We start from the raw sequence: 18101 nt of genomic DNA, 5'->3' as shown, positions 1-18101 counted from the left end.
GTGAGGAAGCAAGTGACTAATGGTGGTGCTACAGCAAACGCTGCGTGTGTTCAGGAGAATTGAAACGCAAATTACGAAACTTGTACGAGGATTCAACCGTGACGTTCCCCAGAATATTGTGAATCGCCCCGTAGTGAATTTGGCAAGGAATTGTCGGAATTTTTGCGACTTTGGTGGGTCAACATCGGAGGGCGTTATCAACATGGCGCAGTACAGTGAGCTGAATTCGGAAAACGTGAAAGACTTCCTGGACTCATTTGACACCGTATTGTTTGATTGTGATGGTAACTTGTAATTTATGCATTGTGTAGTTGTGATATTTACATAATGGGCACGATTAAAGCTTTATACACACTTGCACTGTCTTTTTCCGGATTTAATTTTTAAGCTTACCAATGGCAATGTGATGATCATTCCCCGGGATCATTCAATTTCATGGCAGATGGCGAAGGACATGATGGATGCATGGCCATGGCATGATGCACCATCTGCACCAGTCAAGTCAGACTAGTTCAGAGTATTTAATCATGTAATAGTAACTATTTCGACCGTTTGAGGACTTGAGGACTTTTTCTGAAGTTGTAGAATTCCCTGGGATGGGGTAGTACTAGTAGCTAGGAAGTGCTTAAATTTATTCTGTCGGTTGGACATCCGGGATGAACCGGCTGACAAACAATAGCACCGAGAGTGAAAACAACATTCGCATTCACTGAACTCTGGAGTGTATCACAAGCTATCACACTATTGTGCCAGGTTTGACTGTCTGCAAATGAAAATGCGATAAGTTGTTTTCACTCCAAAGTCCAATGCATGCATGGATGTGACGTCAGTGTCTTAGCTAGCCACCCGTCTGGCCATCATTTTAGACGGGGGGAGGGGTTGCTCCTGGGACGGGCAAAATTAATCCCTTTGACAGATGCCACATTATAATTATAGGAGTTTAGAAAGTCTGTTGACCTTTTTAGTAATCCAGGTTTGTAAAACAAGGCTATAGCAGCACATATTTGAACTCTTTGAACCCCCAATGGGCTGTAGAAGTCAGGTAAATGTTTTAAAGGTCATATTGGGACTTGCTCGAGAAACACTAGCCACGAATTTGCTCACGGATGCCCTCGATTTGCGATAGAGGCTATGCTCGAACAAATTGGGACAGGCACATTTATTCAAATGACGGGCAAACCTGAATTTCTAGCTAAGACCCTGTGTGACGTGGAACCCGACCGAGAGAATTGTAATAATATTAAGGGGTACTACACCCCTCAATAAATTTGTGACTATTTTTGCATTTTTCTCAAAAACTAATAACACCCTGGTAACAAAAGTTATGTATATTATAGGGGCAAGGAATCCGATTACTACACTGGAATTTCAGTGACCCAAGACAAGCGGTTCGACACTTGTGATAGAAAATGAGGTACCGCTAGGATGTACCTCATTTCCTATCATATTTACTGAACCACTTGTCTTGATTCACTGAAATTTCAGTGTAGTAATTTGATTCCTTGCCCCAATAATATACATAACTTTTGTTACCAGTGTAGTTTTTAGTTTTTGAGAAAAATGCAAAAATAGTCACAAATTTACCACAGGGGTGTAGTACCCCCTTAACCAGGGAAATGCTGTCCCTCTCTCCCTGTCCTGTGGCACTGCACCCACCCGGGAAGGGTGAATTCTAAAAAAAAAAATTTCTGCCAAAAATCACTTGGGGCCCTTTTAATTTGGATATAAAAATATTGTGGAGGAATATTCATGGATGGATCGGTTTATTTGAACTCTAATCTCAAGAGTACAGTCTTGACATACATGTATTGACAAACATTTTTGGTAAGTATGCTCACCCAGAATTTTGAGGTGGTTGCTGGTCTTTGGGAGCAGACGGCGTACGGGTAAAAGGGGGTCGTTTGAAGCTGTGAACAGTCAAAATCAAGGGTCTTTCTTGGCTATTGAAAATCGTTTGAATAAAAAAAAATGTGAGGAATGTCAATTTAAGTGTCTTCAGAGCTGAAATTATCAAAATCAAGGGTTCTTTTGGAGAGCTATTTTGGTCAAATTTAGGGGATCGTTGCAAAATCTTTTATTTAAAGAAAGCTGTCCTTGGGGGAGCATACTCATGTGGTCATTTTGTGTAAGTGCCCCTCCCCAGGTTGACAAGCAGCTGCAATACCATAATAGTACTAATACTGAACAAGACTAGAGTAAAAAGGTATCAAACTTTTTTTCTTTCCTTATTTGATTTCAATTGCAAGGTGTTCTATGGCATGGAATGGAAGCCGAGTCTGGAGCACAAGATACCATCAAGAAGCTAAGAAAACTGGTAAGTAGATCTACATACCATATTCAACCTCAGACGTACCGTCCGGGGAGGGAGAGGGGGATTTGGCTCGAAATACTGCTATTGATCAAAAGTTGTAAATGTTCCTTTTGCCCACTTTAATAAGGGTACTACACCCCTGCCCAATTTTGTGCCTATTTTTGCATTTTTCTCAAAATTATAGCGCATTGGTGACAAGTAAGATATGTATATTATAGGGGCAAGGACTACAACTACATGTACTGCACTGGAAATTTTATTTCAGCACAGACAAAAGTTGTGGAGTTACAGTCAAAAATGAGGGAAACTCAATATTCGATCAATAAATCAATAACTACTTGCCTTGAGTTGCTGAATTTTCAGTGCAGTAGTTGTAGTCCTTGCCCCTATAACATACATACATATAGGCCTATCTTACTTGTCACCAATGCGCTATAATTTTTGAGAAAAATGCAAAAATAGGCACAAAATTGGCCAAGGGTGTAGTACCCCCTGAAGGCCACAAAACGTTTTTGCCCATTTTAACTTTAAAATAGGAATCAGTAGCCGCGCGGTATGCCCCTATTCAAACTGGAATCTTACTTGACACTTGAACATTTGATATCCATCTAGAACAAAATGTCACAACTATTACATAATAAATCCTGTTTTATTTCATTCCAATATGATTATTAACTCTAATTTTATACCTGAGGCTTTTTGGTGGAGGGGAAGGAAGGAAGAAGATGAAGTTGAAGATATTTTTTCCTTGGGTGCAGATTTGAACCCAATATTTCGAAAAATGAACAGGCGTAATGCAATATTTACACTTGTGTAATGCTCAATTCAGGTCAGGCTACAGCATCATAGAGTGTGCTAAGTGTTGCTTGCTGAATGCTGCAAGTACATTTCAATTTTCAAGAGGATGCTTATACTATGTGCAAGTTTGCAGGGGTGCTAAATAAGGGTGGGCATTGCCAAGGTTTTCCATGTTGCGATATCGCTGCAAAATTGAACATATGGTTGTAACAAGTTTGTATTCACGTCAGGAAAATGGACTGTCTAAAAAAGAAAGACATGCATACGCTTTATGTAGGCCTACATACAAAAGCATAATGTTAAATTTGAAGAATCGTCTAAAGGTGATGCACCAATACCATGCAATACCAATCACTATTCATTACAGTATTTAAAAGATACTGACAAAATTGTTTTACAGAAAAAAATACGTATTTTAGTTAAAACAAATATTATAATGCAATTTTGTTGTTACAGGGCAAAACACCATTCTTTGTCACAAATAACAGTACTAAATCTCGGAAACAGTACGCTGAGAAGTTTACGAAACTAGGGTTTGAAGCATCTAAGGTAAGCATTGCAGTACTTATGTGACTGATCCATCACATCAAAACAGTGGGTACACCCCATCAGTCCGAAACCCTGTCAGTCTGAACCACTGCTAGTCCGAATTTAAAGCCTACCTAACGATAACCCTAACCTTAAACCTTAACCTAAACCTAACCCTAACCCTAACCCTTACCCTAATCTTAAACCCAACCTTTTCCCTAACCCTAAGTCTAAAAATTCGGACTAGCGGTGGTTCGGACTGATGGTGTTTTGGACTGACGGGGAGACCCCAAAACAGTTGGCAGTTGGCTCCAAACTTGATTTATCCCCCAATCTATGTCTATGCTTACAAGGCTCTAGAGAAATTCTGTGAGTTAGTAATTTAGACAGTTATTGAACAATGATGGAAAATAAGGTTCTGAAATGAAAGTGTGGTTTGATAAATATTTGATAAATTTAGAAATGATGACAGTGATGATGACAAAAATAACAACAATAATAATAATGACATTGGCATCATCTCGCATGTATGCTTTAACCCCAGACGGAGACAATGAAACGCAAGGAACCATGAATTTTTGGTCTACTTATTGGCCATCAGGATAGACAATAATTTATTTCATATAAATTTGCAAAGATTCCAGCCATTACATCATTAAAAGCAAAGGGTTTGTACACAACCCTGAATCAACAAGGATGCCTGGGATTCCAAGATGAGAGCAAAACAGCTCGACCCAATTTTGTTCGACAGTAAACACCCAACTGAGGAATCTGAACCCCAAGGCAAATCCAAAAAGGAAAATCATAAAGATGGGATTCCAAGATAAAAGTAAAATTACTCAACCCAATTTCTGTTCAACAGTAATTACCCTACTGGAGAATCCGAATCCCAATCAAGCACAATCAAAAGGTGAACTCCAGAATAAGAGTAAAATTACTCCACCCAATTTCTATTCTACAGCAAGCGGTGCTGAGGAACGTGGTGCTCACACAAACCCAACAAAGGGGAATTTATAATGGCTGGAATTTTTCAATCAATTAATTTTCATTCTGTGATTAGTGCATACAAACAGTTGTTCCGAAGGTTGGCACCTTGGAGATTCCTCGAGGTAATCCTACCTGGAAGAAATACAAAGACTGAAAGAATGAATGTGAAAGAATATTAATAATGGATATAGGTATACAAGTGCATATAATTGGACGATGTAAGCTAAAATAAAACAAACATCTCCATTTTTCTTAAATATTTGACTTGTTTTTTTATAGATTAAATAATATTAAACAGACTTGTAAAATCCTGGTTGAAGTGTCTTTCTTCTGTGTGGATTCCTTTCTATCTGTTATTTTTTCTAAAAGACAAAGCTTTTGCATTATTAAAGATGCTATAAGCTGATGCTAATTCCTTTGCTGCAGCTATAAGCATTATGATAAAATTTAATATTATTCCATTAAAAACTGACCGAACATGTCAGGAGCTTATAAATTAATTTCCACTTGTTGTGTGCAAAAGTTCATTTAAATGTATTTATAGCGCTTAGTCAGCATGCCCAACGCATGCTATATCATGCAAAACAAAATTTTTCTTGTTTTCCTCATTCATGTAAGGAAGACAGCACCTGTTTTTATAAACAGACTATGAATTTTCTTGAATAGCTGCACTTGCTTAAATTATTTTATTAAACCCAATAAGCTCCCCTTAAATTGGGAGTGGTGGGTGGGAGTAAAAATTTTCCGTCTATCCTGACTGGAATCCAATAATGCAATGAATTAAATCGCGAATATGACGACCTAAGCGCAATTGAGAGAGCAGCTCTGATTGGTCAAAGCACGAAAGCGTCATAGAGCCATGGAAACCCCATGAAAAATCTGACCCGGAAATGATCACGACCTAGCGATATGAAAGAGCAGCTCTGATAGGCCAAAGCCCAATAGCGCCAAAATTCATGAAAACCCCGGGAAAAAATGACCCGATGACCCGGAAATGTTCCGCATGGGGTCAAAGTTGTTTTCTTACTGTTTTACGTTAGAAAACTTTATTATTTTTTATCTTATATTAGGATGAGGTGTTTGGTACAGCATATATGGCAGCCTTGTACGTCAAGGAACATCTCAATATCCAAGGCAAGGTCTATTTGATGGGTGGAGCTGGCTTAGAGGAAGAGTTTCAACTTCATGGCTTGTCATACATTGGACCTGGGGTAAGTCAGGTTCTGCAGTCTCTGCACTATTATTTTTGACTTAATTAGTTTCCCTAATTGACATTTTTGGTAAATCCCATAAGCCTTTTTGCGAGTAGACCTGAGATGTTGTAATTTGACGTCACGCCAATGCGCATATTGTTTAGATCATCGCAACTGTGCATTTCAAAGCCGTGAAGTGGGCAGTAACGATGTGCGCAAAAACGTTTAATGATGACATCTCAGGTCTACTCGCAAAGGTTTATGGGATTTTCAAAAGGTCAGTTAGCACTTACCATATTCATTCCAATAAGCATCCAGGGCGCTTTACAAAGCCTTTTTGGGTGGGCACTTATTTTTTACCTGGTTTACCTAATTTTTTTTGTAAGGGCCGTTTATTAGAGGCAAATTTACCTACGTTATAATAAGAGACAAATTTACCTACGTTATAATAGGGTCTCGAGACGTTCTAGTAGCTTTTCTGATGCAGTAAATGTATTGCAAGTTTACACAGGACTTCAAATCCTCAAGTTATTTCACTGTATCAACGTCTATCAGTCACTTCAACATTAATGGTACCCTTTAGCAAATTGAAAATACCCTGGGTGGGCGCTTATTGGGGTATGGGCGCTTATTGGAATGAATATGGTAAGTGAACATTTTGAAGTTATCCCTGTTTAAGCTCCACTTTTCAATGCATTGGTAGTAATTACGGGATCAAAATTTAAATGAATTGTAAGAAGACTGTAGAGTTGCTGTGGCTGATGTCATGTTGTGATTGGTTCTTCACTTGGATCTATATTTTAAAATATATCATCACTTTTGATGTAATTTCTTTTATCATGTAACACAGCATGTACCGAACTCCATAACTTGTAATTAAGTAAAAGCGGTGTAAGCCTACATGTATGCTTTAACACATTATATTTCAATATAAACCCAATATTAATTATAATCACAGCCAGGTGACATGTGCAGAAGATGTGTATTAGCAGCACCTGGCTAATTAACTACAGTAAATATCAACTGCTCAGTGCCAGAAATGAGTAAGTGCAATAGCTGCCATGTGTAGATGAGTACAATATACTGTGTGTTAATTGCCAAATGTTCGCAGGGCAGCTATTGCACTTACTCACTTCTGGCACTGAGCAGTCGAAATATGAAAAAGTTTGGGCGTTTCCGTTTCTCTCAGTTATAGCATGCAATTAAATATTCAATTTAATTACACAATTTTTATAGTACTGTAGTCTGCTGTCCAAACACAATGTCCTCCAGTACATGCATGAAGTAATTGATGGCATTGTAAGAATACGAAGTAACATTATTGTATAATGTACATTATTTGGTCAAAAGGTAAACAGATTAATCAATCACGTCTTTGAATATTTGTTTTTTTATTTCAGCCAGATCCTTTAGAAGGCGATATTGCAGACTGGGCCAATATACCACTGGATCCAGAGGTAATGAGATAATCAACTGAGATATGAGAGGATGCATGTAATTAATTCCTTTACGCCATGGTACTTACAACTTATTCGCTAAATGCGCTTTGCTTAAACGCGAATAAAATATTTTATTACGCGCTCCCGCTGAATGCTTTTAAGCATGTTTTAATATGTTTAAAAACATATTACTATAATACACAACACAATATTCATATAGGAGATTGACGGCTTACCGCAGCAGCTTTCCCATGAAAAAAATCAGAAGCAGTAGAAGAAGCGGGAAACGGAGCCTGCTTGTTTGATTTAGCTTGTTTTTGCAACCGCATTCTTGCGTGTAGCTTGGCGCTTCTTGCGTGCTGCTCTAAACTGAGCAGATCTGATCTTCTTTTCGTCTTCGCTGTCCGAAGCCAACTTGTCGGATTCGTATTCATCTACAACCTTCCCACCTCTTTCACTTTTATCTGCTAACCGAATAAGTTTATTACGATGCTTTATATCTGTTTGCACCTGTTGAATACCTGCTTTAGCTTCATCCACTTTCCTCTTATTTAAGAGAGCACTCACGTCTTGTAGCTTGTTGGCTACTTTAGCATTAAATTGCCACTGTTTCTTATTGCCGTTGTAGTTAAGGCAGGCTCTACCGGAGTCGCTTTGAGTTTTTCCACCTTCTCTTGAGTATCGACGCTCTGGTCAACGATTTCTTGCCTGAACGATTCTAACTTTTGATCTAGGTGTCCTTTAAAATCGTCAAATAACGTGGAAACTGAAGCAGAATCTTTCTCTGGTTTAGATGCTGAAAACTGACCGCCTTTCGAGGTGGAACCTTCAATATCAGACATGCTAAACGTAGATGGCTTAAATTTCAATGAAAAATTTTTTACCATGAGAATCAAAGACGAAAAAAAACCAACCGCATTACTAGTACACACTGGCTGAGCGTAAGCTTGAAATTGAGAGCATAAAATCACCTTCACTGAGTATCCTAAATGATACGCCTGAATAAACCGATACGAATCACTGCGATATTGTTAACCAAATCGCCACATCACTGCTCTATTCTTCAGCTAATAGCTTTGTCACAAAAACATCTTCTAACTATTTAAATTAACTCTCCTGTGACATGATTTTGAATAATTAGATGGGCATACACATGTATAGAGGTTGTGCATATGACGTATCATACCGTAAATATGGCGGACAAATGCATTCAACAAAAGCATGATTGCAATCTACCGTGACAGTTAGTCTCACACACACATAGCAAATGCACTACGATCAAATAGGTTGATGGCAACATTTGATTGAATGGACTGCACTGCGCCATGATTACAGTGAAGGACACTGGTTCAAATCCTTTGTTTGGAGCCAATCGATAAAAGCATACAGGGCCTCTATGCATAAGGGCCCATACCTATTTACCAGTGGGCAGCCTCCCAAGCCAAGCTGCAGCTTGCTGCAGCTTATTGCAGCCGCAATGTTTAAGCTCCTATTGAATATTGAATGAGGGATTGAGATTCCCCAACTAAGTTGGGGAAAGCTGTGCACTATAGTATTTAGGTATATAGGCACTAAAATGGAAATGCAACCTCTCAAATAAATAGGAGTCTTATACTCAGGGATGTCACTAAATGTGGCTGAACATACTGACCAAAGCAATATTTGAGCTTGCCGGATGTATTCCTTCCCTTTCTTTCTGTCATCTGGTTCAGTGACTATAATTATGTTGAGCTCTGTCCATATTGGTGTCTTGACTACACTAAGCTTGTGTTACAAAGGATGATAGAAGCTTAGGTATGGGTCTGTGTGAGTGGGCTTCTTGTCGATGAGCAATTTTACTGATCCATCTGGCTTATGAATTATCAGGTGGTGGCCGCATTGCATTCTCTAAATTCAGTAAATTTTCATCGTCAACCGTGTAATTGAATGGGATTATTTTGAAATTTTTAAACGCTTGAAATATCACAAACAAATAGGCCTGTGTTGATAAATAATATAAATACAAGCTAAAACCGTTGGGGTTCGATAATGAACCCCACAAAACCATGAAAACTACAAACTAACCAACTATATTGGAAAATGCCATATGGCTGGGCGGTTTCACAAGTTGCCGGCTCGATCATGTCATCCGCCGCCTGTGAATTATGAGCGTGTCAAGAAAGGGTAGCTGCTTGTTCTTTTCTGGCCTGTGCGATAAATAATATAAATACAAGCTAAAACCGTTGGGGTTCGATAATGAACCCCACAAAACCATGAAAACTACAAACTAACCAACTATATTGGAAAATGCCATACGGCTGGGCGGTTTCACAAGTTGCCGGCTCGATCATGTCATCCGCCGCCTGTGAATTATGAGTGTGTCAAGAAAGGGTAGCTGCTTGTTCTTTTCTGGCCTGTGCGAGAAACTAAAACACTGAACATCTGGATAAGACATAGAGGGCAGAAAGTTCTGAACAATGAGGCGGCGGGCCGTGGGGGTACTGCATTCAACCTAAGTCATACCTACATGTATATGACCATCTTGTCCAGAGCACATCTAGAAACACTCCATCATTTAGAAATACCAGCCAGTGGCGATACTAGCGGGGCAATGTGCCCCAGGCGCCACCCTTAGGGGGGGGCACCAAATTGACCAATTCAGCATCGATTTTGCGCCCCTCCAAGTGATGAAAGTAAAAAATTTTGCACACATTTCAGCACAAGATCAATTGAAACAACATTTTAAGACCAATATTCAACTTCTAGTAACCAAAATTAATTAGTGGTAGAAATTTTATTTGCAAAGTTACACAAAGCTGTAGTACGGAGTTTTAGTACTGGGTATGTTTCAAGAAATTTTATTTGCTAAGTTACACAAATGCTGTTGTTTGTTTTCCTTCTCGTATGTTAGGTACAAGCAGTAGTTGTTGGATTTGATGGTCATGTGAGTTACATGAAGATGATGCGAGCAGCTAGCTATCTCAATAATCCCAATATGCCATTTATAGGAACCAATACAGATGGAAGGCTTCCTACTAAAACTGGCAGAGTTATACCAGGTTAGTGCTGTGTATGTCTTCACCCGCATTCTCGCATACTATAGATTCTCAATATAATTGAATACCTGAATACAAAACCCACCCAAGTCCATACTTTGGCCAAATTGAGTTACACATGAGAAATTGTTGGTTATTCATAGGCCTATCATATTGTATAAAAGAACAACACAAATCCACCCTTTAGGCTGCGTTCACATAGAAGTATACTATTCGGGTATACGGTGCACGTTTTGCAGGTGCACGCGTATAGAGTAGCTTAAATCGAGCAAGGCAATTTCATAGTACCGGGTCACATAAGGCTACGATAACATAGAAGTATACTATTCGGGTATACGGTGCACGTTTTTCAGGTGTACGCGTATAGCTTAAATCGAGCAAGGTAATTTCATAGTACCGGGTCACATAAGAGGGCACTATTCGAAAAGGCCGTATACCTGCGTATAGTAGTATAGTGGGAATAAGTGGGAATGTGTTCGATTTTAGTGCAGCGTATACCGTCCTAATTTTAAAACTAAACCATATGTGGGTAAATTCATTTTTTTTTAAATAGATGCACTATCTAATTCTGCACATTATGACACCTCATTGAATGCAATGTGACCTCAACAAGTAAACTTACAAGCATTTGATTAGACGGAGAAAATTGGTAAACTGACCTATCATGCCTAGACTCGCTAATCGCTATACGAAATACGCTCATTCGATCAGGCTGAGTTCACATAGTATACTCCTATATAAACTCAGCCTGATCGAATGAGCGTATTTCGTATAGCGAATACCGTATACTTCTATGTGAACTCAGCCTTATGTGCATCTATTGAGCATGTGAAATCCAAAAGTCCAGGACTTGGGTGATTTTTGCACACATATTATAGTGCCCTCCCAAATAGGACAAGATTGGCTGACCTGCTAAATTGAGGTGATAGCAACAGTGATGACAAAATAAATGGTAAAAAATGAAGAAATGAAGCTGAATGGGCACAGAACAAGATAAAAGACTGAGAGCAAAGGGTAAAGAATACACTTACTATATGATTCAAAAAACAACCCAAGTCTGGCATACAATGACCCCTCTATAAGTCCCCAAAATGCATATCGTCATAAGTAATATAGTTTAACCAACTCATTTGCATGTAAAACTTGCCCTATTTACCAGGTAAATCTAACTGAAGAAACTAAAAATTATAGTTTTTTTTTAGTTTTCTCAAAATCACTTTCCATGGACTTGGGTGGGTTTTGTATTGATGTATTCAATTGTGTCTAATAAGACAACCTGATTCAATTGGTTCATCAATATTTCACTTTCCATACTCGGATTTGCACATGCTACAAAAGCAAATAATTCTGTCCAAGGCAACCTAATTCAGTTAACCCCATGGAACCCTACTTTTCAGTACTCATCACATAAGCAAAGAGTGATGACAATTGTGACAAAAGGTGACAGCCCGATTCTATCAGAACTCTATAGCTTCCATACTTGTACTCTCATGCGGTTCATGTATACAGCTCTAGAAGTTTGTCACACAAGGCTAAGGTTGTGGATGGGCATCACGTTTTTAGAGACCTGCTCTTGAGTATGCATAGTTCATAAGTTGAGTTTGATATATTATTTTGAGATATGCAGGTAGATGCATGCTGTGATCAACCTGCATTTCAGCATGCATATCTTGCAACAAACTGTAAACTTCACAAAGTGCAAACATATGCTGAAATATTGAAGAACCAATTTGCGTTTTGACATTTGCATTGCTATATCGGTCCTGAATGAACTTACATATTGCCAAAATAGATATGAAATTTCCTCTATTTTAAATTTTAATAATATTACATTTTAATCCTTAGTTACATTACTCAATTAATGATACAAGCATCATTAAGTTGGTGTCATAATGTAATGTCTTTGTCTATATTAATTTCAGGAACTGGTTGTATCGTGAATTCTGTTAAAACTGCAGCCGGTCGAGAGCCAGTGATTGTAGGTAAACCATCCAAGCAGCTGGTAGAGTGTATTAGTAAACGGTGAGTTTTTAATCTATGTACATGTCAAGATCTTTGGTTTAATCAGTTATTTGCTTTGTTGATAGATTCTTGTTACCAATCAGGTTAATGCCTGATAAAGTTGTTTTCCGTAAAGTGTTGGATGTGTGCCGTTAGACCAAAAATAAACGCCTCTACCATCTGGCAGCTGTGCAGTAAACATCAACCGCAGAAGTGGCTCATCTGCTTGGGTTAGAAAAACATATTTGTGCTCAATGTTTTCCAATCAGAAACGAGTCTCCGAGTATTTATACCTTATAGTACTTGGGCCCGAGCACTTATGAAGACCTCATCAGCATCGCTGGATTCAGATGTTTTTGCTGACTTGAAACCTTTGCCATGTTTGACTTTTGTCCGACACATCGTTTATTTTATAGGCCTATTGGTCTAACGGCACACATCCGACACTTTACGGAAAACAACATTTATCACCTACTTTGCGTGTGAACATAGCAACCTTGTCTTCTAGGGTAATGCCTGGCTGTTTGTACACCTCACTGTGGTCCCTGGGTGTCTAAGGAGAGTAGTATTTCAACACTGAATGATCTAGCCAGGATAAATAAGCAAAGATATTGAAACTATCTGTAATTTGAAATTGTATCAATATGGCCTGCTTTATATTTTGCAAATTGTGATTTCTTTTCAGGTGATGTCATTAGCTTAAACATTATTAAAACATCTAAAATAAAAATACTGCAAAAGCCAAAATGTGTTATGACATCTGAAATACCATGTACTTATACTCGGCCTTGACTTGAGCATGTCATCTTTGGGCAGGAAAAACTTCCTATGTAATTGTGGCCCCTGAACATGTTTAAAACAAAACTGCCAACAAACATAAGTTTTGCTTTAAACATGTTCAGGGGCCAATGGCACACAGGAGGTTTTTCCTGCCCAACGATGAGATGTGGTGTTTTTTTTCATACTGTAGCCACCATCTCTGCTTCATTTAATAACTATCTTGTTGAACTACATGTAACTTAAGGGATCTAAAATGAGCGTTTATTATGTTTCGACAGTATTTTTTTTGTGGGACATGAGAGCACCTCGGACCTATCGAATTGCATTCTGAATACTGAAGCATGTCTTTCTGATATCAAATAATTTTCATTTTTGAAAATCACAATATAATACAAATTTTATGACAAATTATAAAAATTTGATATTTTTCAAATTTTTGATATATAACAGTCCTCGGTAAATTATATAAATCTAATGATATATTCTTAAAGTGTATGTAGCAAGGAGGAAAAGCCGACGGTCAATTGAAAATTTTGACCTTTCATATTGAAGATATGGATTTTTTTCCCAAAAAAGACCTAATTTTTTTTTGGTGTTTTGGGAAAAAAATCCATATCTTCAATAGGAAAGGTCAAAATTTTCAATTGATCGTCGGCTTTTCATCCCACCTACATACACTTTAAGTATAAATCATCAGATTTATAAAGTTTACTTCAAGTACTGTTAAATATCAAAAATATCAATTTTAATGATTTGCCATAAAATGTGTATTAAGTTGCGAATTTCAAAAATCAAAATTATTTGATATCAGAATGACATTCTTCGTATTCAGAATGCAATTCGATATGTCTGATGTGCTCTGATGTCCCAAAATAAATACTGTCCAAACGTTCATACCCCAGCCCTTAAACAGAGTTGAATTTGTGAAATCCAGATGCAGTGGTCACACCCTCTGTTGCATCAATGACATTCACCCATGTATATTTTTTATTGCAGACATAAACTAGACCGTAGTCGTACAATAATGGTAGGCGATCGACTTGATACAGATATCTTGATGGGACACAACTGTGGCATCCGAACATTATTTGTCTCATCAGGGATTTCATCCTTAGAAGAAGTCAAACAGCATCAGGCCAGTGGCTCACCAGATAGATTGAAATTCGTACCCACCTATTATCTGCCCTCTGTGGGGGTGCTAGGAAAATTAATGGATACGGCAGAAAGCCCCAAGAAACGCAGAATCGAAACTAACACGTCAGGAACGCAAGAAACTTAAAATCAAACAGCATCAGGCCAGTGGCGCACCAGAAAGATTGAAATTCGTACCCACCTATTATCTGCCCTCTGTGGGGGTGCTAGGAAAATTAATGGATACGGCAGAAAGCCCCAAGAAACGCAGAATCGAAACTAACACGTCAGGAACGCAAGAAACTTAGAAGAAGTCAAACAGCATCAGGCCAGTGGCGCACCAGAAAGATTGAAATTTGTACCCACCTATTATCTGCCCTCTGTGGGGGTGCTAGGAAAATTAATGGATACTATTACGGCAGTAAGCCCCAAGAGACGCAGAATCGAAACTAACACGTCAGGAACACAAGAATGTCGCTAGGCTGGAGGATGCTTCCATTTTAATCAGGAGCACCACTTGGTGCTCTTTATTACAGATATACTGTGAAATCTGTATAGTATATGTGACACAATCTGCAGGTCCATGGGGGCCAAAGGCCACAAATTTGAGATAAAGCCAAACATATAGAGTAAAAACGATAACATACATAAGAAAATACACATCACAAAATTTCAGAACTTTAGAACCAAGTATGCTAGACCTTTGGTGTTTTTAGTATATGATAGCCTGATGTTTGTATAAGATAATAATTATAGTAACTCAATTGTCAAAAATGCCTCCTTTGGTCCCCAAGGAGCAGATTGTGGCACATATGTGACAAGATCTGGTCCATGGGGGCCAAAGTCGGCAGATTTGAAACTGAGATAAAAGGAAAAATATGGAGTAAAAAACAATAGAATACATAAGAAAATAGAAATAAAAAAACTTCATAACTTTTGAACCAAGTATGTTAGACCTTTGGTGTTTTCAGTAAATGATAGCATATTGTATGTATAACTCAATTGTCAAAAATGCCTCCTTTGGCCCCCGTGGACCAGATCATGTCACATATGAGAGTAAGAAATGAGTATTTATTTGACCATACAAGCTAGGTGTAGTCCATTTCAAACCATCATACTTTACAAGGTATAGTCCAATTGATTTCACTGAGGAGTAATGTGAAGTAAATGAAGAGTTCAGATAAAAGAGATTAAAACCAAAGAGATTAGAACCAAAGAGTACCGACTCAGAATTGCCCAGTCAGCACCCCAGGAGCTGCTCCTGGAATACCACCAGAGCATTGTCCTTGGACTCCACTAGGGGCCCCTTGTCACCACCCATTTCAGGCTTTGCAGCAAGCCACTTGCTGTGTGAGTGTGTGTGCTTCTCATGCTTTTTGTCAAGGCTGGAGTGTCCCTATCAATTACTTTGAAATACTTTCAGAATTGTTTTTATTGCCACATTTCATGCTTACCTGTGTGTAACGCTGTACTAGTTTATGTAATTTTGTATAAATAGTTTCATTTTATGCACTAATGGCTAATTAGGAGTGACACTAAATACAGTGAATACAGACTGTTGGAAGCATATCCAATCTAAAAGGAAATATACATGCAGATCTACACTACATTAACTTAAACCTAAGTTACAAAATAAGCGCCCACCCAAATTGAATTTGTTAAGCGCCCTGGGCGCTTATTGGAATGAATACAGTAGTCTTTTTATGAATATTATGCAGTTCATATTACTTTTATATTATGCTGTTGAATTAGAGGTACTTCTTTTTTAACCACAAATTATGTATTATATTTATGTACATGTAAGTACAGGGTGTCCCAAAAAAAAGAGGCCCCACATTGCCCCCTCTTTTTCTCCTATTTCTGACGGGTTGATCAAATATATTTTGGTATGTAAAGAAACCCTAAATCGTTAGCTTTAATAAACCAAAACAATTCTTTCAATCGGGTCACAATTTTTGAAGATATGCCCTCTTTAAGAAATGTACCCGTTTTTCACTCTGTCCACGGATGAGGTTTGGCTACATCAAAGATTTAAACGAAACACACGGTTAATGACATGGATAGATAATAGCATTAGTCTTGGGAAAGCATTCACTATAAGCGAGGATCACCAGCTAACTTCAAACATCTTCGCAACCCAGTATTACTGCTGCATTCGCATAGTATCAGGCGCACAAGGCCTTAAGGATGGCACTAGCATAATTAATGCAATGAGAACTAGGGCTGAAACCTGTATTCGTCACGGAGGCAACCAGGTAGAGGGCAGAGCAGCACAGTAAACTCACTTCAAAAGAACCAAAGACAAACTAAACAGCCCTTTTCTGAGCTACCTTTTATTCCAAAAAGAGAAATGACTTATGTTGTCAATAAAAAGAAAGCAAGAAACGAGAAAAACATAAGTAATTTCAAGTATAGCAAAAGAAGTCCCATCCCACATCAATTTAAGCCCAAATTAATGACACTTAACAAAATCCATAACCCATAAGCCCACCGGTAAAGCCCATTCCCTTAAATAAAGTTGTTATTTTATAAAGTTATCATCGAGGAATGTTTTATATTCATGCATGGTATATGCACTTTTCAATCTTTGAAGTAGCCAAACCTCCTCCGTGGACAGAGTGAAAACGGATACATTTCTTTAAAAGGACATATCTTCAAAAGTTATGAGCCGATTGAAATAATTGTTTTGGTTTATTAAAGCTAACGATTGAAGGTTTCTTTACATACCAACATATATTTGATCAACTTTTCAGAAATAGGAGAAAAAGAGGGCGCAATGTGGGGCCTCTTTTTTTTGGGACACCCTGTACTAAGTAAATAAAATACTATAAAATTGGCCTCCATTAAATGTTTCATATAAACTCCTCAGCAAAAGTTTGAAAAGAATTTTTAATCATCTTTCTCACAGATTATTTGTAACATGTTCATAGATGCTTGAAAAAACATTCCAAACTTTTGTTGAGGAGTTTATTATGGAGCATAGAATGGAGCTAGAGAGCCTCTATCAAATAAATTTGTTTCATTCAAACAGAAATTTTCCCACCAGCTTTATTATTACAGAGTAATGTGTATAACATTGTAAACATGAACAAAAGTTGGGTGCGTATGCTTATTGCTTACTAATTCTTTAATGATTTACTTACACAAGGTAGCCCACCTGTGAAGAGAGTAATATTTACTAGAACCTGTCCTTACCCAGCAACAAAAATGTTTTTAAAACATAAACATCTTGATAACATTTTAAATACCAGGTTATGTAAAGGGCACAAAACAAAAATGTCTTAAAAACATTTTGTATGAAAAAAACACTACAACAACTTTTTAAAATGTTGAAAAATTTATTTGTTGGCAAACATTTTTGCAGAAAAAAAGAAAAACATTGGCAAGAAGAAGAACGAAACCCCAAACAAAGCTAATCCGTTTGAGTGGCACTGCAGCAACGAGCAAAAAATTGCCGATGAGAGTGAAAAATGCAGCAGGTGTCAAAACAGAAAAACATACATTTATATATTGACACTAAGGCAATAGAAACAAATTACATGTAGTTTGATCTTTCGATCGACCATCGTTGCTTAGTCGATCCTTATTTTTTGTGCAATTAATTCATTTAGTGTTGTTAATTGTGATAAAATAGTAATTATTGCCTGTTGACCAATATAAATTTAGCATTAATTCTGACTAATTAGTTGACAGTTCATTAATACCAAGCATCGAAGCAACATCAACGGTCGATCCAAAGATCAAACAAATTGGTTTCTGGTGCCTTAACTACAGTTTTTGCATCATTTGGTGCTTCTAATTAGTCAATCAATTAGTGGAGAGCTTTTTGTGTGAATCAAATCAACTGTTAAAAGTGATATTTTCTGTCACAAAGGTGTGTGGGGTTATGTGATATTGA

The 18101-nt window shown here is 37.8% G+C and overlaps 1 protein-coding gene across 1 annotated transcript; it reads left to right on the top strand.

Moving 5' to 3' along the window:
• Window positions 1-15809, top strand: LOC140155255 (glycerol-3-phosphate phosphatase-like). Its single transcript, XM_072178013.1, has 8 exons — window positions 1-284; window positions 2247-2314; window positions 3566-3658; window positions 5695-5835; window positions 7218-7274; window positions 10147-10294; window positions 12214-12313; window positions 14069-15809. The coding sequence occupies exons 1-8, from the start codon at window positions 20-22 to the stop codon at window positions 14349-14351; spliced, it is 1155 nt and encodes a 384-aa protein (XP_072034114.1). The 5' UTR covers window positions 1-19; the 3' UTR covers window positions 14352-15809.
• Window positions 15810-18101: the final 2292 nt, after the last annotated feature.

The sequence above is a fragment of the Amphiura filiformis genome, chromosome 6 (genome assembly GCF_039555335.1).
Source record: "Amphiura filiformis chromosome 6, Afil_fr2py, whole genome shotgun sequence".
Classification (NCBI taxonomy): domain Eukaryota; kingdom Metazoa; phylum Echinodermata; class Ophiuroidea; order Amphilepidida; family Amphiuridae; genus Amphiura; species Amphiura filiformis.
Note: the sequence above shows the minus strand (reverse complement) of the source record. Positions and strands in the feature narration are given on the sequence as shown.